General features: G+C 38.4%; 2 protein-coding genes across 3 annotated transcripts; both read right to left on the reverse strand.

Annotated features, from left to right (window-relative positions):
* Positions 1-259: 259 nt before the first annotated feature.
* Positions 260-6,607, reverse strand: LOC149267610 (zinc finger CCCH domain-containing protein 17-like). Of its 2 annotated transcripts, none has more exons than XM_089399260.1 (13): positions 6,223-6,607; positions 5,790-5,894; positions 5,613-5,705; positions 5,416-5,523; positions 3,780-3,926; positions 3,445-3,564; positions 3,290-3,349; positions 2,368-2,465; positions 1,717-2,119; positions 1,499-1,569; positions 1,214-1,297; positions 921-1,008; positions 260-721 (listed from the first exon to the last, which is right to left on the reverse strand). In XM_089399260.1, exons 1-9 carry the CDS (start codon positions 6,502-6,504, stop codon positions 1,987-1,989), a joined length of 1,146 nt encoding a protein of 381 aa, XP_089255386.1. In that variant the 5' UTR covers positions 6,505-6,607; the 3' UTR covers positions 260-721; positions 921-1,008; positions 1,214-1,297; positions 1,499-1,569; positions 1,717-1,986. The 2 variants fall into 2 exon arrangements, with proteins under 2 accessions (XP_089255386.1, XP_089255385.1); XM_089399259.1 differs by having other exon boundaries at positions 1,209-1,297.
* An 8,091-nt stretch (positions 6,608-14,698) lies between these two features.
* Positions 14,699-16,412, reverse strand: LOC149267611 (zinc finger CCCH domain-containing protein 17-like). Its single transcript, XM_089412845.1, has 5 exons — positions 16,040-16,412; positions 15,607-15,711; positions 15,430-15,522; positions 15,233-15,340; positions 14,699-14,815 (listed from the first exon to the last, which is right to left on the reverse strand). The coding sequence occupies exons 1-5, from the start codon at positions 16,319-16,321 to the stop codon at positions 14,699-14,701; spliced, it is 705 nt and encodes a 234-aa protein (XP_089268971.1). The 5' UTR covers positions 16,322-16,412.
* Between the last annotated feature and the right edge of the window lie 8,776 nt (positions 16,413-25,188).

The raw sequence follows: 25,188 nt of genomic DNA on the forward strand, positions 1-25,188 counted from the left end.
AATGTTCGTACGCATGCCAAGGATGAATGTTTGCTTGTGTAATAGTGAGTAAAAATCGACGCAGCCTAGGCACCATCTAATTAATGAGAATAGATGTAAGTTTGCACAACGTATACTTATCAGATCACCAAAAGTATTGAAACATTTTGCACTGGGTGCATTTTGAAAATACAAGTTTCCACTTCAAACTGAGAAGAAGACAAGATATTTGCATACCAAAATTATTCAAACATTTTCCACTAGGAACATCTAGGAAATATAAGTTTACTCTTGAAACTGAGAAGAAGATGAGATATTCACACTCAATGCTAATCAGTAACAGTATATTCAACCAGTCCCGTATCTTAATCAACACTATACCAAAGGGGAAAAAATAATCAAATCGAGTCCAACAGTGAGAGAATCAAATATTTGTTGATTGAGCAATGTGATAGCTGTCGCACAGCCTAATCAGCCTCACCAACAAGTATCTTACATCTAAACCTTTCGAACATCGTCCAAAGTACACAGGACGTGCCATTATTTTTGCATCTGCTGGGCTTTGCTTTGCAAGAAGGGAATGGCTGCAATACTGCCTTTGATTTTGGAGACTGCAGAGTAGATTTGTGGTGCCCACCAAAGATTATTGATGCAGCCGCACACCAAAAGGATATCCTAAACTAACAAAGCCCACAACTTGTGGAACTTGGTCAACAACGGAGCAGCCCCAGCAATAACTCACCTGCAAAATAAATGCCCTTCAAAATATGCAGATAAATGACAATACAATCATGAAAGTCTACTCTAATGAGAATATATCATCAAATCTCAAAAAATGCACTACCACATAAAAGTATAGATGGATCGATTCTGAAATGAAACAGAAGGTATAGAAAGCTTTGATAAGACCATAAATTGATAAATATCGTCCCAAACCTTACCACGGGCCAGTAAATGATTGCGGATGGAAAAAAAATCCAGCTTGCATCTGATGCACATTTTAAGAAGGCGGAAAGTGTCATAGCCCACCTGCAAAATAAATATGTCCCTCAAAACATGCAGATAAATGACAATACAACAATGAAAGCTTGTCTCAGGAGAATATATCATCTAATTCCAAAAATCCATTACAACTGCTCATAAAAAAAATATAAATGGATGTGAAATGAAATTGAAGGTATTGGAAGAAGATTTGGTAACACCATAAATTGATAAATATGGTCGCAAACCTTACTGAGGGCTAGTAAATGATTGTGGGAGGAAAGAAAATCAGTTTGCACGATGCACATATGATGAGATGGAAAATATCATAGCCCACCTGCAAAAGAAATGTGTTTCTCAAAATATGCAGATAAATGACAATACAATTATGAAAGTCTCCTCTCGGAGAAATATGCCATCAACTTCTGAAAGTGCATTACCACATTTCATAAAAAGTATAAATGGATCTGAAATGAAACTGAAAGTATACAAAACTTTGATAAGACCGTAAATTGATAAATATGGTCCCAAACCTTACCAAAAGCCAGTAAATGATTGTGGGTGGAGACAAAATTAGTTTGCATGTGATGGAAAATGTCCTCCACTTCTCTGTCAGCAAATAATGTTTTAGAAAAAATTAAAATGGAGAAAACTATAACCACAGTAAACAGAAGATGCCATACATATAACTAGATTTTACTTAATAAAGCAAAACACATGACACAGATGATTACAGAAAGAAAGCAGGAGACTTACTTGTGTTTCAGTGAAAGGCATATGATTAGCGACAAAACCAGGGAATGAATTTGTGCCCAGGGCCATCTAAAGATACCTCTGTCAATGTGAGTTTATTCCACAGACCAATACGATCATAGCGGCGTGGATGTAGTTAGAGTATGCTAAGTGAAAAGGGTACAGGAGGAGCTTCAGATGTGGGAGATATGAACAAGGGTCGGAGTGACCACAGTAGCATTTCAACTGGAGACTCTTAATTACAACAAAACTCTTATAGGTTGTCTCAGCCTCTCATAGAGTCTGGGTATCCCATTTCCATACTTTAAGTTCCCCCTCTCCATCACCAGTGAAAAATAATCCACCAGATCCAAGCTGGAATACTCGCACCTCATTTCTCGAGAACAGTGTACATCGTTCTTTAAACCTGAGACAAAACCCGTAAATGTTATTTTACCAAAAAGCAGACAATATGAGCACATTCATGTAACTCCATAAATGAGCGCATCAACAATTTCCTAGTCCATTAAATATTTTTAAAACAAGGACAAAATGACCCTGAAATAGCCCAAAGGCATTCCGAAGCCCAACTTGTTTTCATTCTCAGAATGATCAAAAATGCGTTTCCATTTTCCAATATTTTAGTATAATGAACTCAAGAGCAGCTATACTTACGATGGCAAGTCGTAGAGGCGCACACTGTTATCGTTGCAGGAACAAAGCAAGACAGGCTTGGATTGTTTGTCATTCATTCCACATAGTGCAAGAACACCCTGTGAGAAGCAAGACCAAAATAATTTAACTCCACTTAATTCTGAGAAAAGAAACATAAACCTTGCAATATCTAGTGACTTAATAGGATTGTTTGACTCGATTCTTACACCATACACAAAAAACAAAATATCACTTACATGCAAGGCCTTGCTGCATTAAAATAATAATGATAATAATAAAACAGACAAGTTCAAGTTTGCAAAATATCAGAGATTTTGCGTAGTAAGTGTAGTTGATTTTCCAATAAAATACATTACCCAACCTGGATGTTTAGAATCTAGATTTGAGAGAAGTAAAGAAACCATTAAAAGAATGAATCATAGACTTTCTCGTGGAATTTGATTTTACTGTGGTATCTAGTTTCTGATGCACAAATGTCTTGCCTTTGGGCCTTGGGGTCCTTCAACTACCAAGACTTATAAATCACAAAACCCACTAAATAATTTCTGATGCACAAATGTCTTGCCCTTGGGCCTTGGCGTCCTTCAACTACTGAGACTTATAAATCATAAAACTAACTACAGAATTGCAGCAGAACAAAACATGTTTGATTAAAATAATTAATAAATAATCTAGATGTCACTTTGGCTTTAAAAAAAATAAAGAGGTCACACCATCCCCATGGACTGGTTACCCCTCTTTGATTTCAGATCCTAGGACCACCATGCCAGATAGAAGCACGTTGCAATGCAACTTAGTAGATAAATCATGAATACAAAAATAGCATTGCACTGCAACTAAGTAAATAGGCTGTTGCATGGATAAAAAAACTAATTATAAAATGTACACAATTGTTATAGGTAGAGAGGATTAGATAACATACATTCTTTTCGCTATGAGTGTAAGTCACTTCCAAGGCTCCACTTGATGTAGCGGCCCATACCTGCATTGCATTTGATGAGTTAGAAATTCCAATGAAGTTTGTGCACCATTTTGTTTCCTGAATGAAACATGGACATATGATGAAGTCTTCCTTACCTTCACCGTGTTGTCTAATGAGCACGACAAGAGATAGTCATCCCAACAAAGAAGAGACATTACAACTGACTTGTGATCCCTCAAGGTCTGTATACATTGAAAACTTTCCATATCCCAGACCTGTGAATTTCTTTACAACTGTCAAATATAAACTCATCTGGAATTGGGTACATAATTCATTTTCTAAAATTGTAAGTGAATGAAAAACATCAAAGCTTGCAAGAAAAACAATGTTTATTTGTGCTTTTATTAACCAGGTTAGCCCAAATTTTCTTTTATCTTACTGTGTAAACAAATACAAATAAAAGTAGTGGACGAGAAGCAAAGAAACATACCCTTATTGTGTGGTCCATGGAAGCGGAGTAGAGTCTTCCTGCCCCTGAGACCAATGAGACAACAGGCAGGGTGTGCCCTGCGAGGGAAACTGCAGGTTCAAAGGCATTGGCTGGATAATTAAATTTCCATGCAAAAATAGTGCCATCCTGTAAAACCGTAAGTCAACGTAATCAGTGGGGCTATATAATGTAATAAAGTCACGACCAATGTTATCGGAACCAAACTGGCGAACTGAGAACCAGTTGAAACCGGACCAGAACCACTAAAAAACCGGACTGGAGAATTGGTCGGCCGAAAATACATACATTCAAATTTTAAAGAAAAAGATATATAGTCATGTGCATTCGTATGAATCAAAAGCATTTTATACACAGACAAGCAAAACTTCTCATTGATATAGCATGTAACCAAAATAGCATTGAGTGCAATTCATCTCTGAAACGAAAATACAACAAAAAATAGGCTCTAGATGGCCTCTCGCACTAAAAAAAGAAAAAGAAAATCATGCTACAACAAATACATACATATCATCATAACCATTGCCTCTGTTGGGACCTTCGTCATCAATATCACACTCTAAGCATTAAAATAAGATAGAAAAAGCGTAGCATGTCGAGTCAAGATTTTGTTTGAGCGATGGGTACATTTTTTATAGGGTCATGATAAAGGAGTTTGACAACCAATGCCACTAACATCAGGGTACATAGAGGGTTTGGTGATCTTGATTAATTACTAGTTCCATACCCTCGTACATGACAAAATCCAATGGAAACATTGCAATTCCCCCAATCTTGAAATCCCGAGAAACGGTTAAGTCTACTAGATTTTGAGCGAGCTCTAGAAATTTGCTTTCTCCATATTAAATCCAATGAAGTTGGAACCACTCTAAAAAATCCTCAGTTATTTCATGTTAATGTTAAAAATTTAAGTAAAAGGATGAAAAAAAAGAAAAAGAACAAGGAGGACATTACCATAAATTGGATAAGGATTCAAGAGCCATAGGCTTGAAAGTTATGCCGCCCCACTCAAAAATTCATGTTTATTTTATCTTATTTTTTTAATTACATTTGGAATGTCTTTGGTCAAATTGTATAGAATCAGTCAGTTCGGTACCGAACCGGCCACTTCCGGTTCAAGGCTGTGAAACAGACTAGTTCGACCCCCAACCCGGTCGGACTGGCTAGTTCCACCGATTTCGAACACACTGGTCATGACCTAGAGTTTAGCTAATAAAAGAAAACACACTACAAATGTGACAACCCCCCTACTTATTTCCTTCGTGAATTTTAAATAATGTAAGTATTTGACCCAAGAAAAAAGAAGAAGAAGAACTAGGTCATGGGACAGATATTCCAAGGTGGAGGATTTTTGTAGAGGATTCAGATATCTTTGTTCATGTCAGGATATGCGGTGGTGTCAAGAAGTCTCATGACAAGTCCCATGAGTCAATTGTCGGGTCAACTGGTGTAGTCTGTACATACGAAGGAAATTGGTTTTGGCATTATGTATTTCAAAAAAAAAGAAATCCGGTCAACGGCAGTGGAGTCAAGTGACCCACTGACCATCTCTCCTTAGATCAGGGGGTTTGTCACAACAAATATGACTACATAAGCCAAAGCAGTTTAGGAGACTCACTTCTGTTCCAGCAAAAAGCATTTGCATTTGATTAACGACAGCAAGGGCATGAACTTGTCCCCTGGGGCCATCTAAAGATTGTTGCGTGGACGTGAGAGTATTCCAAGCCTGAAATATAAATCCACTGTGTTAGCAACCTGAAGGAAATCACACTGACAAAAACAATTCTAATACTAAGGTTAATCTCGTTAAATTACCTTGACAGCGTTAGGAACGCCAACAAAAATCCAAGGACCTTCACTGAGGAGGCATCCAGCTTCGCTCACGCCATGTAAAGGAATATGTGTACCCTGTTTAAGAAAGAAGACGTTAAGCTTCGATGAAGATATTTATAGACAGTATAAGAGTTGAGTGTAAGTAAAAGCTCAGAGTACCTGGCCTGTATGGCAGTCCCAGACCATAAGCTTGTTGTCTTGTCCAGCGGAATAGAGTTTGTCGGCAGCGCCTAAATGAGAAGGAAAAGCAATCCCTCGAATAGCCTGTGGGAAGGAAGTAAATCAAATGGATGTGCAAAGAAGATAAGAAAACCCAGAAACAAAGCACATAAAATAAGGAAACCAAGCAAATCAAATGGGTATGGAGAAAAGACAAGGAAACCAAGCAAATCAAATGGATATGGAGAAAAGACAAGGAAACCAAGCAAATCAAATGGATATGGAAAAAAGACAAGGAAACCAAGAAACAGAGCACATTTTGTAAGGAAACCAACAAAGAACGAGCAAACCAAGAGTATGCAGAGGGAGCGAGAAAACCAGAAGCCAACCAAAACATATGCATAGCAAATAAGGAAACCGAGAAGCTACATACCTTGTTACTGTGGCCAACGAGCTTTGTCAAGAAAGTGACATCGGAGCCTCCAACAACATGGGAGTGCAGATATTTGCAGTCATCTCCTGTGTGCATGCAATTGCCTGCGAGCCAGTAACGGCAGGCTTTCTGAATCTTTTTCCGAGCCTGACCTCTCCCCCGTCTATCCCTGTCTTCTTCATTTTTCTTTGGAGCTCCAACGTTTTTGCAGGTGTGGCTTCGGCCACACTTTTGCAGGTGTGGTGCGGGTTTCTCTGAGATGAATTGCGTGGCCGCTCCCATGGCTGCCAGCAGGTAGAGAGAGATAAAACTTGGGTGCTTCTTCCCGCTTGTCGTTCGCCAAATATCATTCAAATCTCGCTCGCTTTCTCGCCTTCTCTTTCTCTTTCACTGTGTAACTGTCATCATCCACTCTACTCTTCCCAAGTATTATTTATTGGTATTGGGATTTGTTACGTTTAGGTTTACGTTTGGTCACATGCATGCATTTCTTCCTATTTTTGGAATCTTGGAATTTAAGGTTTTCATCCATTTCACTTTTAATTTTAATTCTAGAATCTTGGAATCTAGTGTTTTCATCCCATTTTATTTTTGGAATCTTGGAATTTAATGCATGTAGTTTTCTCAGTTTTACTGTTATTATTATCATTCTTTTGTGTTATAGGTATGCATGTTTATTTTGGAATTAGATTTTTAGAAATTAATAATTATTAGATACATGATTGGATTCAACCTCCACAAAATACTTTTAATAATATACACAAATCAATGGAAAAATCATTCTATCATCCATCCATTATATCGTGTGAGTGTGAGTGGAGTTGATTTTATACATTTCAACTATAGAATATAGAATTGGACTGCGTCAAAAGGCAAATAAAATTTCATTTGTTGTAATTGACTAGTGCGCTTTGTTATTTGCCTTGGATTTAACATTTCATTGCTAGTGTAAACAAAATTTATGGTAGCATCTCCCTGGTAAATTAGTAATGGCTTTGCTTCCATCTTTCACCATGGTTATGATTTTGGTGGATATGCATGGTATGAATTTTTAGGCACGGCAACCCCGTGAGTTTTTTTGTTTACATCACCGGGGCATTTACGAAGAATTTGAAACTATGTCTAAGGACCTTCACCTCATCTCTTTTGATGAAGAAAAATAGGCTTGGTCCAAGTTGTCCCACCTTATGAGGGTCAAGGAATTTGAGCATGATCGGGAATCATAACTTCATGCTTGAAAACATTTGTTCAAGATTGGGGATAGGACTACTGTGGTCTCTTTTAAGGCCTTGACAATCAAAATCGCCAGAGACAAGATATATGTCTCTAATAGAAAGAGCGGGACACTGACTAAAAAGGGGATGATTAAGAAAGAATCAAAAGCACAAGAGCGAAGATGTATGCTCCGGGAGAAAGAATGAGAGGGTGAATTAAAGAAGGGTGATTAAGAAAGCATTTACTGATCATTACAAATTGTTTCTCTAGTCTCAATTGCTTATATCGAGTGAGAAGCAGTGATGCAACATTTTAAGATGAGGTCTTGAAGAAGGTTGTGGAGGAGAAAAGGTGTGATCATGACCATGCATTTTTCTTTATATTGGTTGATTGTTTATATGCGTGGAATCAATGATTATCGCCGATAAAGCCTAAGCGATCTACGGATTCTACTGTAAGTTCTACAAAGCAACATGGAACTTGGTCGCCCCATACTTGTGGGTCTATCAACGACTAGTAAGAACTTAATCACTTGGGGATGACTTCAATTAGGGTACCATAAAATTCATCCTCGAGGTGGGGAAACCTAACTCGATACCATGCCATACAACAATCATGAACAATTTGGGCCCACGCATAAAGTTTGCATTATAAAGCATACATTACCTAATATAATCATATGATATTTCATTTGTCGACGTGTTTCGAACCAACCAGTGTGGTTCATCGTGAGCACAAGTTGAAGAAACAGATCTAGTTTAGCATATTAAATAGTCAGCGCAGAGCATCCAACGGCTATATTTCCTGACCAGGTAACGACTATATTGTCTAACGGCTAAATTTGACCGAGAAACGGTTAGATGGACTGGATTAGGGCCAAAAACTATATTTAAATAAATAAGTTAATTCAATTAGTTGTATATTTTAATAAAAATAAAAGCAAGGGCACCATTTATGAATTTATAGTTATAAATATATATTCAAATAAATAAATTAATATAAATTGATAGTTATTACCTCTATAAATATTAAAGTAATTATTAGTTATAAAAAATAAAAGTAAGGGGACCATTTTATAAACTTATAGTTATAATTATATATTAAAATAAACTAATATAAATTAATAGTTAATTATAAAAGTTATTACCTATATAAATATTAGAGTAATTAATAGTTAGTTACAAAAGTTGTTAAATATAAATATAGTTGGTTATATTCTTATTAATATACGAGGTAAAGGGACTATTTTAAAGAAATAAAATAAATAAGGGTAAAAAAAAAATTAATATTTAGAAATTAGTTAATATTTTATTTAGGGGTTAAAAATAACACCTTATCATAGATTAAATTCAAGATTATTTTTATTGTTAATTAAAATTATTAGAATAAACCTAATAGCATAAATTAATTGCTACCAAAATACTTCAAAACTTAACAACCACACCTTAAAGAACAAAGGCCACAGGAAACGGGAAACAAGGGGAATTTACTTAAAAGACAACAAGATCAAGCTAAACCTAGGGAGGGGAGGAAGAAAACGACTAGGAGGAGAGCGCTGGGACCCAACAACAGCTGATCTTCCAGCCATCCTCTCTATTGAGATTGATCGGCCTTATTTCAATCTCAAGGGCCTCCCTAAATTTCCGATGATGGAAATGCGAAACTTTAGCAATAACACTAGCTTCCTCGATACATACGTGATGATTAGTTTTCTCCACGTGCTCTGCTAAAGTAGAAGACTTGGTTCTTCTATGCTTAAGGTCAATTGCGCGCTCACTGATCCTTTGATTAATGGAGCGACCCGTCTCACCAATATGGGGGGTCCCAAAGGAACAAGGAATAATATAAACCCATTTCTCATAAACTTGATATGGATCACAGAAGCCTCAATTCAACTAATATAATCATGTTAGAGCATAAATGCTTCATACAAGGTAGATACATCCTAGATGATCTTATTGTTGTGTGCGAAGGTGTGGAATGGGCTTATGTTATTGGACTTGATTCTATTTTTATAAGATAGGTTTTGAGAAGGCCTGTGACCAACTTGAGCGGTCATTCATCCTTGTATCTATGAAATCCTTGGGGTTTGGCCCCTTTTTCATTGGAACAATTGATGCATTGTTTGTTGATGCCTCTCCTTGCTTTTCCATTAACATAAGGTTAATCCCATGAAGACGTGTCATGGGTTTTGGGAAGGATGTGTGAATATGTGATGAAATTAGAATCTCAGTCGAGAGCTCGTACGCTCTATCGACATATACTTGAATTCAACACCAACCCTTGGTCAAAACAAACTCGCGATGAGAGTTTAAGACCCAAACTATCTAACTCCAACTTCTCTTCATAGGTTTTGGGGTTTTCCAAATTTTGCATGCACCATGGATCACCAATCCATAGAGGGTTTTGTTTCCTTCATGGAAAAACCTCTATGTTGTTTCTATAAGCTTAAGATTGTGACTCTGCAACTGTTTATTTAGTGTTACTTGGTTTTCCTCAAGGAAGACGTTTTTGGTTTTTGGTTTCTAGATGGTAGTTATGTTCAATCATAATGTATGAGATCTTTGTCATACATTCATATGGAAGTTTGGATATCTTGTTGTACATTCACCCAATGCTCATTATGATTTTTTCCCATTGACTATATTGTTTATATTACAGTAATAAAATATAATAGCTCACCAATAAGGGAAAAAAATATGATTGAATGCTCTCTCTATACACCTATTCACACATTGCACATGCTGCCCCTTTATCATGTTGAACAGTATTGCATATAAATGTACATGTCCCATGTACATTTAACCCCATATATCCCCCCCTGTATCATATCATATTCATATAACCCCATATATTCTCCCCTTGGTGATCAGGTGCTCATGTCCTAAGTGTCGTAAAATGCTCAAAATTTAAAGTGCTCAGAATTGGTTCAAAGTTGAACGAATGGAAAGTGCTCGTCTTCCCGATTCCGACGCCGCAAACGGTTCGAAAAACGGTCGTCGTATGAGGAAGTTATGGCAAAAAGAAAAGTTTGTCAATAACATTGGAAATTTTAATTTTTGAAAAAAAAATAATTTAAAAATGAATATTTCGCAGAATATTCCTTGGAATATTCCCTTTCCAGCAACCAATCACATGCTGCCACGTGGCAGGCCCAGAGGCCGCCACATGGCCCCCAGATGACGTCAGCAAGCTCATCGGCGGATATAATCAAAATTTTTTGATCATGTGAATCGAACCCGCGACCTCATCAATAACAGTCCAACGCTTTACCATTAGGCCACGGGGGCATGTGTTGATAAAAGGGCAGAAAAAAGTCTTATTTAATGTTTAACGTTCTGTTGGGCGAGGCCCGAAGGGGGCCAACCCCCCTTTCATATCACCGCGGGCCCAGAACCAAGGGCTTAAGCCCCAACCGCCAGCACGAACTCCGAGATAAACCACAACAATAAATGTAACTGCAGTCTTTTGGCGGAAATTCTGGCAGGAGCGCCAAAATTGGCGGGCCCGCCATATTTGGCGGGCCTAACTGGACATTAACTAAAGTTAGTTGGAGTTCTTTTAGGCTAAACTGGAGGGGATCATTAAATGGCCATAACTTTGGCTAGGAAAGGCGGTTTTGGACAAATTTTTTTGGCCCAGAACCAAGGGCTTAAGCCCCAACCGCCAGCCCAAACCGCCAGCACGAACTCCGAGATAAACCACAGCAATAAATGTAACTGCAGGCTTTTGGCGGAAATTCTGGCAGGAGCGCCAAAATTGGCGGGCCTAACTGGACATTAACTAAAGTTAGCTGGAGTTCTTTTAGGCTAAACTGGAGGGGATCACTAAATGGCCATAACTTTGGCTAGGAAAGGCGGTTTTGGACGATTTTTTTTTTGATTTTGGGTATTTTCGACCTTCTGAAGCCATTGGTGCAGGTCTTACAGCCATCTGAGGTCATTTGCAGAGGTTTTGGAGCCGTGAAATTTCTAGGAGCCACAAGGGCCCAGTTTTGTGAAGACTGTATAGGGTTGCAGGTATCCATTGGAGGTGATCCAATAGTCAATCCTGAAGGATTCAAGTGTTCTGAATCCATTTTTACCATCTATTTCACCTGTAGATGCTTCTATTCAGCTGTATTTTCAATTTGAGCATTTAATGAAAGCAAGGACAAGCCCATTTGGGAGCTTTGGACCCAACAGACGTAGCACAGGAGGGGTGAACTGTTTTATCAACTTCTTTTGCATCTGTGGTTGAGTTATTTTGCAGAACAAATTCGTTTTAGTGTGTTAAACAGTAAAAGGAAATAAATCTGCTATGCTTAAATGGGTCATGAACAACTGAAAATTTCGTTTGTTTTCTTTCTGCAAGACATGGAAATCTTTTAAACATGTATAATTCTGAATTGAATACCTTGCAAACAAATTACAAGTAGTTTCAAATTCAGATCAAGTTGGTATCGGAGCTCAAGGTTTTGTGCAAAGATCTTCTAACTGTCTTGCAAAGTATTGATGCTTACCAGGTTGAAACTTAAAAGAGGGGAAGGACAGTTGACTAGAGAACGAGAGAATCCTCAGTCAAGGAAGGCCAGAGAGCCATCACCTCCACCTTCAATTTCACCCTCAAGAGTCTCAGCAGAAGCTTCAAGGATGTCTGAACATGAAGGAGAAATTCCTACAGAGACAGATCCAAGAGAAGAAGAAAGAGTCTTCAGAAAGGCTTTCTTAGACCTCACTGAAATGGTGAGGATATTGTACCAAGAAAGAAATGAGAAATTGGCTGGAGAAGGGTCCAAACATCAACATGAAGGAGAGGGCTCTTCAGGAGGTAAGAAGGATGAGGATCATTCCAAGAAAGGACATGGAGGAAATGGTGATCCACCACCCCCATCTTCACCTTCTTCCTCTTCATCCTCGTCTTCTTCTGTTCATAAGCATAGATCCTCTGGAAAAAGTCCTTTTTTGAAGCTTGATGTAAAATTCGAATTACCTATGTTTAATGGTGAAGTGAATGCAGAAAATCTTGACAACCGGATTAGGCAGTTGGAAGTTTACTTGAGGATCCAAAATATGCATGATGATGCCACAAAGATTCAGTTGGCTTCTTTGAGAATGGATGGAGCAGCATTGGTCTGGTGGGAGGCCAAGACTAAAGAGGAGATCAAGAAATTTGGTAAGGTTACCTTAACATGGCTTGAATTTCTGTTAGCCATTAAAAAACAGTTTTATCCTCTTGCTCACATGCAGAAAGCCATTATGAATTGGCAAAATTTCAGACAACTTAAGGGTCAGAGTGTCCAAGACTACACCCAAGAATTCAGGAGAAGAGCTCTCTTGTTAGGGGTAGATTTACAGACCCAGGAAACCTTGCTGAAATACATTGGTGGCTTGCATAGCTACCTTAGACACACCATCTTGATGTTTAACCCTACTAGCCTGGACGAGGTTTGTGTCCAAGCTACCCATTTAGAGGCAAGGGGAAAAAACACATTTGAAGAGGGTAGAAACAAGCCCCCCAAGGGAAAAAACAAAGAGAAAACCTCCAAGGGAAAGGGCAAAAAGAATGCATCTGTCAAACAGGATAGTGAAAAAGTGATCTGTAAACACTGCTCTAAACCAGGCCATGAGGAGAAAAACTGTTGGAAATTACATCCTGAAAAAAGACCTCAATCTAACAAATCCAAAGGGAAACAGAAAACTGTTGCTACTACATCTACACCACAAGATTTAGGGGAAGATTCAGGTGATGAAACCAAAATTGCAGCCATGGGTTTGAAAAACTTGAAGGGAAAAGAAATTGAAACTCAAGCCAGCACTAGTACCTCAAACTGCCATGTACAAGCTCCTAATGAGGAAGAAAGAATTGAACTGTTTCATGTGAGGGTGATTTCAAAACATACTAAAATTGACACACTTTTTGATAGTGGGTCACAAGCAAACCTTATATCAGAGGACTTGGTCAAGCAGCTTAAACTTGAGACCGTTCCACATCCGAAGCGATATCCACTTGGATGGATTTGCAAGGATGCAAATTTACAAGTTTCAAGAAAGTGCACATTGCGCTTTGCAATTACTGCACATTTTATTGACACAGTTGAACTTGATGTGGTACCTTTTGATATAGCAGGAATTGTTTTGGGAAGTCCTTACTTGTTTGACAGGAAAGCTATCTTTCATCGCCATGAAAAAAAATATCATCTTTTCAAAGATGGCAAGGAGTTCATTGTTAGAGCTCATCGCAAGAAGACAAATATAGCGATGGTGAATGCAGGACAGGTAAAAAGGCTGGTCAATTCAAGTAAGAATTTTGTTCTTCTTATGATTAAGCCCAAGGTTGATGTGAATCATGAGTCATTTGACAATTGTGATCCAAAACTTAAATCAGATCTGTATGATGTAGTTGATGCATATCATGAGATGTTTAAGGAGCCAATAGGTTTGCCTCCTAAGAGGGAGATTCAGCATGAAATCCATTTGCATCCAGATTGTCCTCTTCCAAACATAGGCATGTACCGCATATCTATTATGGAGAATGCTGAAATAAAGAAGCAAATCAAGGACTTGTTGGACAAGGGTTTCATAAGGCCAAGTACTTCGCCATGTGGGTCACCGATTGTATTGATTCCAAAGAAAGATGGCACTTGGCGTATGTGTGTTGATTTCAGGGCCTTGAACAAGATAACGGTAAAGAATCGTTACCCACTCCCAAGGATAGATGATTTGCTAGACCAACTGAAAGATGCTCGATATTTCACTAAGCTAGACTTGCGCAGTGGATATCATCAAGTAAGAATTGAAGAAAGTTACATTTGGAAGACAGCCTTTAAAACCAAACAAGGACTCTTTGAGTGGCTTGTGATTCCGTTTGGTTTGTGCAATGCACCTGCAACTTTCATGCGGGTAATGGATAATGTCTTGCGTCCTTTTCTTGATGATTTCGTTAATGTCTACTTAGATGACATCTTAATTTTCAGCAAGTCTAGAGAAGATCATGTCATGCATGTTAGGAAAGTACTCGATGTTTTGAGAAGAATCAGTTATTTCTTAAAATGTCAAAGTGTGAATTTGGAAAGACTTCTTTGGTTTATTTTGGACACATAGTAGGAGGAGGTGCTTTGAGAATTGATCCTGCTAAGATTGAGGCTATTGTGAAGTGGCCTACTCCCAAGGATTCAAGAGCCATAGGCTTGAAAGTTATGCCGCCCCACTCAAAAATTCATGTTTATTTTATCTTATTTTTTTAATTACATTTGGAATGTCTTTGGTCAAATTGTATAGAATCAGTCAGTTCGGTACCGACCAGCCAAAAAGCTTTCAAGGCTGTGAAACAGACTAGTTCGAGCCCCAGTCCGGTCGGACGGGCTAGTTCCACCGATTTCGAACACACTAGTCATGACCTAGAGTTTAGCTAATAAAAGAAAACACACTACAAATGTGACAAGCCTACTTATTTCCTTCGTGAACTTTAAATAATGTGTTGTAATTGACCCAAGAAAAAAGAAGAAGAAGAACTAGGTCATGGGACAGATATTCCAAGGTGGAGGATATTTGTAGAGGATTCAGATATCTTTGTTCATGTCAGGATATGCGGTGGTGTCAAGAAGTCTCATGACAAGTCCCATGAGTCAATTGTCGGGTCAACTGGTGTAGTCTGTACATACGAAGGAAATTGGTTTTGGCATTATGTATTTCAAAAAAAAGAAGTCCGGTCAACGGCAGTGGAGTCAAGTGACCCACTGACCATCTCTCCTTAGATCAGGGGGTTTGTCACAACAAATATGACTACATAAGCCAAAGCAGTTTAGGAGACTCACTTCTGTTCCAGCAAAAAGCATTTGCATTTGATTAACGACAGCAAGGGCATGAACTTGTCCCCTGGGGCCATCTAAAGATTGTTGCGTGGACGTGAGAGTATTCCAAGCCTGAAATATAAATCCACTGTGTTAGCAACCTGAAGGAAATCACACTGACAAAAACAATTCTAATACTAAGGTTAATCTCGTTAAATTACCTTGACAGCGTTAGGAACGCCAACAAAAATCCAAGGACCTTCACTGAGGAGGCATCCAGCTTCGCTCACGCCATGTAAAGGAATATGTGTACCCTGTTTAAGAAAGAAGACGTTAAGCTTCGATGAAGATATTTATAGACAGTATAAGAGTTGAGTGTAAGTAAAAGCTCAGAGTACCTGGCCTGTATGGCAGTCCCAGACCATAAGCTTGTTGTCTTGTCCAGCGGAATAGAGTTTGTCGGCAGCGCCTAAATGAGAAGGAAAAGCAATCCCTCGAATAGCCTGTGGGAAGGAAGTAAATCAAATGGATGTGCAAAGAAGATAAGAAAACCCAGAAACAAAGCACATAAAATAAGGAAACCAAGCAAATCAAATGGGTATGGAGAAAAGACAAGGAAACCAAGCAAATCAAATGGATATGGAGAAAAGACAAGGAAACCAAGCAAATCAAATGGATATGGAAAAAAGACAAGGAAACCAAGAAACAGAGCACATTTTGTAAGGAAACCAACAAAGAACGAGCAAACCAAGAGTATGCAGAGGGAGCGAGAAAACCAGAAGCCAACCAAAACATATGCATAGCAAATAAGGAAACCGAGAAGCTACATACCTTGTTACTGTGGCCAACGAGCTTTGTCAAGAAAGTGACATCGGAGCCTCCAACAACATGGGAGTGCAGATATTTGCAGTCATCTCCTGTGTGCATGCAATTGCCTGCGAGCCAGTAACGGCAGGCTTTCTGAATCTTTTTCCGAGCCTGACCTCTCCCCCGTCTATCCCTGTCTTCTTCATTTTTCTTTGGAGCTCCAACGTTTTTGCAGGTGTGGCTTCGGCCACACTTTTGCAGGTGTGGTGCGGGTTTCTCTGAGATGAATTGCGCGGCCGCTCCCATGGCTGCCAGCAGGTAGAGAGAGATAAAACTTGGGTGCTTCTTCCCGCTTGTCGTTCGCCAAATATCATTCAAATCTCGCTCGCTTTCTCGCCTTCTCTTTCTCTTTCACTGTGTAACTGTCATCATCCACTCTACTCTTCCCAAGTATTATTTATTGGTATTGGGATTTGTTACGTTTAGGTTTACGTTTGGTCACATGCATGCATTTCTTCCTATTTTTGGAATCTTGGAATTTAAGGTTTTCATCCATTTCACTTTCAATTTTAATTCTAGAATCTTGGAATCTAGTGTTTTCATCCCATTTTATTTTTGGAATCTTGGAATTTAATGCATGTAGTTTTCTCAGTTTTACTGTTATTATTTTCATTCTTTTGTGTTATAGGTATGTATGTTTATTTTGGAATTAGATTTTTAGAAATTAATAATTATTAGATACATGATTGGATTCAACCTCCACAAAATACTTTTAATAATATACACAAATCAATGGAAAAATCATTCTATCATCCATCCATTATATCGTGTGAGTGTGAGTGGAGTTGATTTTATACATTTCAACTATAGAATATAGAATTGGACTGCGTCAAAAGGCAAATAAAATTTCATTTGTTGTAATTGACTAGTGCGCTTTGTTATTTGCCTTGGATTTAACATTTCATTGCTAGTGTAAACAAAATTTATGGTAGCATCTCCCTGGTAAATTAGTAATGGCTTTGCTTCCATCTTTCACCATGGTTATGATTTTGGTGGATATGCATGGTATGAATTTTTAGGCACGGCAACCCCGTGAGTTTTTTTGTTTACATCACCGGGGCATTTACGAAGAATTTGAAACTATGTCTAAGGACCTTCACCTCATCTCTTTTGATGAAGAAAAATAGGCTTGGTCCAAGTTGTCCCACCTTATGAGGGTCAAGGAATTTGAGCATGATCGGGAATCATAACTTCATGCTTGAAAACATTTGTTCAAGATTGGGGATAGGACTACTGTGGTCTCTTTTAAGGCCTTGACAATCAAAATCGCCAGAGACAAGATATATGTCTCTAATAGAAAGAGCGGGACACTGACTAAAAAGGGGATGATTAAGAAAGAATCAAAAGCACAAGAGCGAAGATGTATGCTCCGGGAGAAAGAATGAGAGGGTGAATTAAAGAAGGGTGATTAAGAAAGCATTTACTGATCATTACAAATTGTTTCTCTAGTCTCAACTACTTATATCGAGTGAGAAGCAGTGATGCAACATTTTAAGATGAGGTCTTGAAGAAGGTTGTGGAGGAGAAAAGGTGTGATCATGACCATGCATTTTTCTTTATATTGGTTGATTGTTTATATGCATGGAATCAATGATTATCGCCGATAAAGCCTAAGCGATCTACGGATTCTACTGTAAGTTCTACAAAGCAACATGGAACTTGGTCGCCCCATACTTGTGGGTCTATCAACGACTAGTAAGAACTTAATCACTTGGGGATGACTTCAATTAGGGTACCATAAAATTCATCCTCGAGGTGGGGAAACCTAACTCGATACCATGCCATACAACAATCATGAACAATTTGGGCCCACGCATAAAGTTTGCATTATAAAGCATACATTACCTAATATAATCATATGATATTTCATTTGTCGACGTGTTTCGAACCAACCAGTGTGGTTCATCGTGAGCACAAGTTGAAGAAACAGATCTAGTTTAGCATATTAAATAGTCAGCGCAGAGCATCCAACGGCTATATTTCCTGACCAGGTAACGACTATATTGTCTAACGGCTAAATTTGACCGAGAAACGGTTAGATGGACTGGATTAGGGCCAAAAACTATATTTAAATAAATAAGTTAATTCAATTAGTTGTATATTTTAATAAAAATAAAAGCAAGGGCACCATTTATGAATTTATAGTTATAAATATATATTCAAATAAATAAATTAATATAAATTGATAGTTATTACCTCTATAAATATTAAAGTAATTATTAGTTATAAAAAATAAAAGTAAGGGGACCATTTTATAAACTTATAGTTATAATTATATATTAAAATAAACTAATATAAATTAATAGTTAATTATAAAAGTTATTACCTATATAAATATTAGAGTAATTAATAGTTAGTTACAAAAGTTGTTAAATATAAATATAGTTGGTTATATTCTTATTAATATACGAGGTAAAGGGACTATTTTAAAGAAATAAAATAAATAAGGGTAAAAAAAAAATTAATATTTAGAAATTAGTTAATATTTTATTTAGGGGTTAAAAATAACACCTTATCATAGATTAAATTCAAGATTATTTTTATTGTTAATTAAAATTATTAGAATAAACCTAATAGCATAAATTAATTGCTACCAAAATACTTCAAAACTTAACAACCACACCTTAAAGAACAAAGGCCACAGGAAACGGGAAACAAGGGGAATTTACTTAAAAGACAACAAGATCAAGCTAAACCTAGGGAGGGGAGGAAGAAAACGACTAGGAGGAGAGCGCTGGGACCCAACAACAGCTGATCTTCCAGCCATCCTCTCTATTGAGATTGATCGGCCTTATTTCAATCTCAAGGGCCTCCCTAAATTTCCGATGATGGAAATGCGAAACTTTAGCAATAACACTAGCTTCCTCGATACATACGTGATGATTAGTTTTCTCCACGTGCTCTGCTAAAGTAGAAGACTTGGTTCTTCTATGCTTAAGGTCAATTGCGCGCTCACTGATCCTTTGATTAATGGAGCGACCCGTCTCACCAATATGGGGGGTCCCAAAGGAACAAGGAATAATATAAACCCATTTCTCATAAACTTGATATGGATCACAGAAGCCTCAATTCAACTAATATAATCATGTTAGAGCATAAATGCTTCATACAAGGTAGATACATCCTAGATGATCTTATTGTTGTGTGCGAAGGTGTGGAATGGGCTTATGTTATTGGACTTGATTCTATTTTTATAAGATAGGTTTTGAGAAGGCCTGTGACCAACTTGAGCGGTCATTCATCCTTGTATCTATGAAATCCTTGGGGTTTGGCCCCTTTTTTCATTGGAGCAATTGATGCATTGTTTGTTGATGCCTCTCCTTGCTTTTCCATTAACATAAGGTTAATCCCATGAAGACGTGTCATGGGTTTTGGGAAGGATGTGTGAATATGTGATGAAATTAGAATCTCAGTCGAGAGCTCGTACGCTCTATCGACATATACTTGAATTCAACACCAACCCTTGGTCAAAACAAACTCGCGATGAGAGTTTAAGACCCAAACTATCTAACTCCAACTTCTCTTCATAGGTTTTGGGGTTTTCCAAATTTTGCATGCACCATGGATCACCAATCCATAGAGGGTTTTGTTTCCTTCATGGAAAAACCTCTATGTTGTTTCTATAAGCTTAAGATTGTGACTCTGCAACTGTTTATTTAGTGTTACTTGGTTTTCCTCAAGGAAGACGTTTTTGGTTTTTGGTTTCTAGATGGTAGTTATGTTCAATCATAATGTATGAGATCTTTGTCATACATTCATATGGAAGTTTGGATATCTTGTTGTACATTCACCCAATGCTCATTATGATTTTTTCCCATTGACTATATTGTTTATATTACAGTAATAAAATATAATAGCTCACCAATAAGGGAAAAAAATATGACTGAATGCTCTCTCTATACACCTATTCACACATTGCACATGCGGCCCCTTTATCATGTTGAACAGTATTGCATATAAATGTACATGTCCCATGTACATTTAACCCCATATATCCCCCCCTGTATCATATCATATTCATATAACCCCATATATTCTCCCCTTGGTGATCAGGTGCTCATGTCCTAAGTGTCGTAAAATGCTCAAAATTTAAAGTGCTCAGAATTGGTTCAAAGTTGAACGAATGGAAAGTGCTCGTCTTCCCGATTCCGACGCCGCAAACGGTTCGAAAAACGGTCGTCGTATGAGGAAGTTATGGCAAAAAGAAAAGTTTGTCAATAACATTGGAAATTTTAATTTTTGAAAAAAAAATAATTTAAAAATGAATATTTCGCAGAATATTCCTTTTTCAGCAACCAATCACATGCTGCCACGTGGCAGGCCCAGAGGCCGCCACGTGGCCCCCAGATGACGTCAGCAAGCTCATGGGCGGATATAATCAAAATTTTTTGATCATGTGAATCGAACCCACGACCTCATCAATAACAGTCCAACGCTTTACCGTTAGGCCACGGGGGCATGTGTTGATAAAAGGGCAGAAAAAAGTCTTATTTAATGTTTAACGTTCTGTTGGGCGAGGCCCGAAGGGGGCCAACCCCCCTTTCATATCACCGTGGGCCCAGAACCAAGGGCTTAAGCCCCAACCGCCAGCACGAACTCCGAGATAAACCACAACAATAAATGTAACTGCAGTCTTTTGACGGAAATTCTGGCAGGAGCGCCAAAATTGGCAGGCCTGCCATATTTGGCGGGCCTAACTGGACATTAACTAAAGTTAGTTGGAGTTCTTTTAGGCTAAACTGGAGGGGATCATTAAATGGCCATAACTTTGGCTAGGAAAGGCGGTTTTGGACAAATTTTTTTGGCCCAGAACCAAGGGCTTAAGCCCCAACCGCCAGCCCAAACCGCCAGCACGAACTCCGAGATAAACCACAGCAATAAATGTAACTGCAGGCTTTTGGCGGAAATTCTGGCAGGAGCGCCAAAATTGGCGGGCCCGCCATATTTGGCGGGCCTAACTGGACATTAACTAAAGTTAGCTGGAGTTCTTTTAGGCTAAACTGGAGGGGATCACTAAATGGCCATAACTTTGGCTAGGAAAGGCGGTTTTGGACGATTTTTTTTTTGATTTTGGGTATTTTCGACCTTCTGAAGCCATTGGTGCAGGTCTTACAGCCATCTGAGGTCATTTGCAGAGGTTTTGGAGCCGTGAAATTTCTAGGAGCCACCAGGGCCCAGTTTTGTGAAGACTGTATAGGGTTGCAGGTATCCATTGGAGGTGATCCAATAGTCAATCCTGAAGGATTCAAGTGTTCTGAATCCATTTTTACCATCTATTTCACCTGTAGATGCTTCTATTCAGCTGTATTTTCAATTTGAGCATTTAATGAAAGCAAGGACAAGCCCATTTGGGAGCTTTGGACCCAACAGACGTAGCACAGGAGGGGTGAACTGTTTTATCAACTTCTTTTGCATCTGTGGTTGAGTTATTTTGCAGAACAAATTCGTTTTAGTGTGTTAAACAGTAAAAGGAAATAAATCTGCTATGCTTAAATGGGTCATGAACAACTGAAAATTTCGTTTGTTTTCTTTCTGCAAGACATGGAAATCTTTTAAACATGTATAATTCTGAATTGAATACCTTGCAAACAAATTACAAGTAGTTTCAAATTCAGATCAAGTTGGTATCGGAGCTCAAGGTTTTGTGCAAAGATCTTCTAACTGTCTTGCAAAGTATTGATGCTTACCAGGTTGAAACTTAAAAGAGGGGAAGGACAGTTGACTAGAGAACGAGAGAATCCTCAGTCAAGGAAGGCCAGAGAGCCATCACCTCCACCTTCAATTTCACCCTCAAGAGTCTCAGCAGAAGCTTCAAGGATGTCTGAACATGAAGGAGAAATTCCTACAGAGACAGATCCAAGAGAAGAAGAAAGAGTCTTCAGAAAGGCTTTCTTAGACCTCACTGAAATGGTGAGGATATTGTACCAAGAAAGAAATGAGAAATTGGCTGGAGAAGGGTCCAAACATCAACATGAAGGAGAGGGCTCTTCAGGAGGTAAGAAGGATGAGGATCATTCCAAGAAAGGACATGGAGGAAATGGTGATCCACCACCCCCATCTTCACCTTCTTCCTCTTCATCCTCGTCTTCTTCTGTTCATAAGCATAGATCCTCTGGAAAAAGTCCTTTTTTGAAGCTTGATGTAAAATTCGAATTACCTATGTTTAATGGTGAAGTGAATGCAGAAAATCTTGACAACCGGATTAGGCAGTTGGAAGTTTACTTGAGGATCCAAAATATGCATGATGATGCCACAAAGATTCAGTTGGCTTCTTTGAGAATGGATGGAGCATCATTGGTCTGGTGGGAGGCCAAGACTAAAGAGGAGATCAAGAAATTTGGTAAGGTTACCTTAACATGGCTTGAATTTCTGTTAGCCATTAAAAAACAGTTTTATCCTCTTGCTCACATGCAGAAAGCCATTATGAATTGGCAAAATTTCAGACAACTTAAGGGTCAGAGTGTCCAAGACTACACCCAAGAATTCAGGAGAAGAGCTCTCTTGTTAGGGGTAGATTTACAGACCCAGGAAACCTTGCTGAAATACATTGGTGGCTTGCATAGCTACCTTAGACACACCATCTTGATGTTTAACCCTACTAGCCTGGACGAGGTTTGTGTCCAAGCTACCCATTTAGAGGCAAGGGGAAAAAACACATTTGAAGAGGGTAGAAACAAGCCCCCCAAGGGAAAAAACAAAGAGAAAACCTCCAAGGGAAAGGGCAAAAAGAATGCATCTGTCAAACAGGATAGTGAAAAAGTGATCTGTAAACACTGCTCTAAACCAGGCCATGAGGAGAAAAACTGTTGGAAATTACATCCTGAAAAAAGACCTCAATCTAACAAATCCAAAGGGAAACAGAAAACTGTTGCTACTACATCTACACCACAAGATTTAGGGGAAGATTCAGGTGATGAAACCAAAATTGCAGCCATGGGTTTGAAAAACTTGAAGGGAAAAGAAATTGAAACTCAAGCCAGCACTAGTACCTCAAACTGCCATGTACAAGCTCCTAATGAGGAAGAAAGAATTGAACTGTTTCATGTGAGGGTGATTTCAAAACATACTAAAATTGACACACTTTTTGATAGTGGGTCACAAGCAAACCTTATATCAGAGGACTTGGTCAAGCAGCTTAAACTTGAGACCGTTCCACATCCGAAGCGATATCCACTTGGATGGATTTGCAAGGATGCAAATTTACAAGTTTCAAGAAAGTGCACATTGCGCTTTGCAATTACTGCACATTTTATTGACACAGTTGAACTTGATGTGGTACCTTTTGATATAGCAGGAATTGTTTTGGGAAGTCCTTACTTGTTTGACAGGAAAGCTATCTTTCATCGCCATGAAAAAAAATATCATCTTTTCAAAGATGGCAAGGAGTTCATTGTTAGAGCTCATCGCAAGAAGACAAATATAGCGATGGTGAATGCAGGACAGGTAAAAAGGCTGGTCAATTCAAGTAAGAATTTTGTTCTTCTTATGATTAAGCCCAAGGTTGATGTGAATCATGAGTCATTTGACAATTGTGATCCAAAACTTAAATCAGATCTGTATGATGTAGTTGATGCATATCATGAGATGTTTAAGGAGCCAATAGGTTTGCCTCCTAAGAGGGAGATTCAGCATGAAATCCATTTTCATCCAGATTGTCCTCTTCCAAACATAGGCATGTACCGCATATCTATTATGGAGAATGCTGAAATAAAGAAGCAAATCAAGGACTTGTTGGACAAGGGTTTCATAAGGCCAAGTACTTCGCCATGTGGGTCACCGATTGTATTGATTCCAAAGAAAGATGGCACTTGGCGTATGTGTGTTGATTTCAGGGCCTTGAACAAGATAACGGTAAAGAATCGTTACCCACTCCCAAGGATAGATGATTTGCTAGACCAACTGAAAGATGCTCGATATTTCACTAAGCTAGACTTGCGCAGTGGATATCATCAAGTAAGAATTGAAGAAAGTTACATTTGGAAGACAGCCTTTAAAACCAAACAAGGACTCTTTGAGTGGCTTGTGATTCCGTTTGGTTTGTGCAATGCACCTGCAACTTTCATGCGGGTAATGGATAATGTCTTGCGTCCTTTTCTTGATGATTTCGTTAATGTCTACTTAGATGACATCTTAATTTTCAGCAAGTCTAGAGAAGATCATGTCATGCATGTTAGGAAAGTACTCGATGTTTTGAAGAAGAATCAGTTATTTCTTAAAATGTCAAAGTGTGAATTTGGAAAGACTTCTTTGGTTTATTTTGGACACATAGTAGGAGGAGGTGCTTTGAGAATTGATCCTGCTAAGATTGAGGCTATTGTGAAGTGGCCTACTCCCAAATCCATAACAGAGGTAAGAAGTTTTTTGGGTGCAGCTCAATATTGGAGGAAGTTTATCTCTAACTTCTCTTCTATAGCAGCTCATATGCATGCAGTGACAAGTGTGAAGCATGCTTTCCAATGGGGAGGCGAGCAGCAAAAAGCTTTCGAATCTTTGAAAGAGAAGATTAGTTCAGCTCCAGTCCTTGCATTACGGGATTTGAGACAGCCATTTGAGATACAAACTGATGCTAGTGATTATGCTATGGGTGCAGTTCTTCTACAACACGGTAAGCCTATTGCATTTCATTCTGAAACTTTTAATGGTGCTGTTGTAAATTATACTACATATGATAAGGAGTTGTATGCGTTGGTACAAAGCGTCAAAAAGTGGAAACACTATTTGATGGGCAAAGAAACTATTATACATACCGACCATCAGCCCTTACAGTACTTGCAATCACAAAGCAACTTACAACAATCACGACACTTCAGATGGATGGGCTTCTTGCAACAGTTCCATTTGGTAATAAGGTACAAGAAAGGTACTTTGAATAAGGTTGCTGATATGCTTTCAAGGCCTATTATTGGCGTTGTTACTTTACTTAAGAATGATTCCATTGTACATGATAGTTACATAGAACAATATGCATCTGATGATGACTTTAAAGATGTGTATGCTAACTTGAGTAAAGGGAATCATGTAGAGGAAAAGGACTATCACATGCATAACAATTTTCTGTTTCATTTGGGCAAGTTGTGTATACCACAGGGGGAGAGTATAAATGTCATAAGAGA

Source organism: Pinus tabuliformis, chromosome 6, assembly GCF_031772625.1.
Source record: "Pinus tabuliformis cultivar Carrire ecotype Pingquan chromosome 6, CPIR1, whole genome shotgun sequence".
In the NCBI taxonomy this organism is placed as follows: Eukaryota; Viridiplantae; Streptophyta; class Pinopsida; order Pinales; family Pinaceae; genus Pinus; species Pinus tabuliformis.

What these genes read in the sequence shown, in the direction of transcription:
- LOC149267610 (XM_089399260.1), bottom strand. Translation starts at nt 6,504, where the DNA reads ATGGGAGCGGCCACGCAATTCATCTCAGAGAAACCCGCACCACACCTG. An exon ending in GGGACTGCCATACAGGCCAG is followed by an intron (nt 5,706 to 5,789) that starts GTACTCTGAGCT and finishes TTTCTTAAACAG; the next exon opens with GGTACACATATTCCTTTACA. An exon ending in ACACTCATAGCGAAAAGAAT is followed by an intron (nt 2,466 to 3,289) that starts GTATGTTATCTA and finishes TGCTTCTCACAG; the next exon opens with GGTGTTCTTGCACTATGTGG.
- LOC149267611 (XM_089412845.1), bottom strand. Translation starts at nt 16,321, where the DNA reads ATGGGAGCGGCCGCGCAATTCATCTCAGAGAAACCCGCACCACACCTG. An exon ending in TCGTTGGCCACAGTAACAAG is followed by an intron (nt 15,712 to 16,039) that starts GTATGTAGCTTC and finishes TCCTTCCCACAG; the next exon opens with GCTATTCGAGGGATTGCTTT. An exon ending in GCGTTCCTAACGCTGTCAAG is followed by an intron (nt 15,341 to 15,429) that starts GTAATTTAACGA and finishes TTTATATTTCAG; the next exon opens with GCTTGGAATACTCTCACGTC.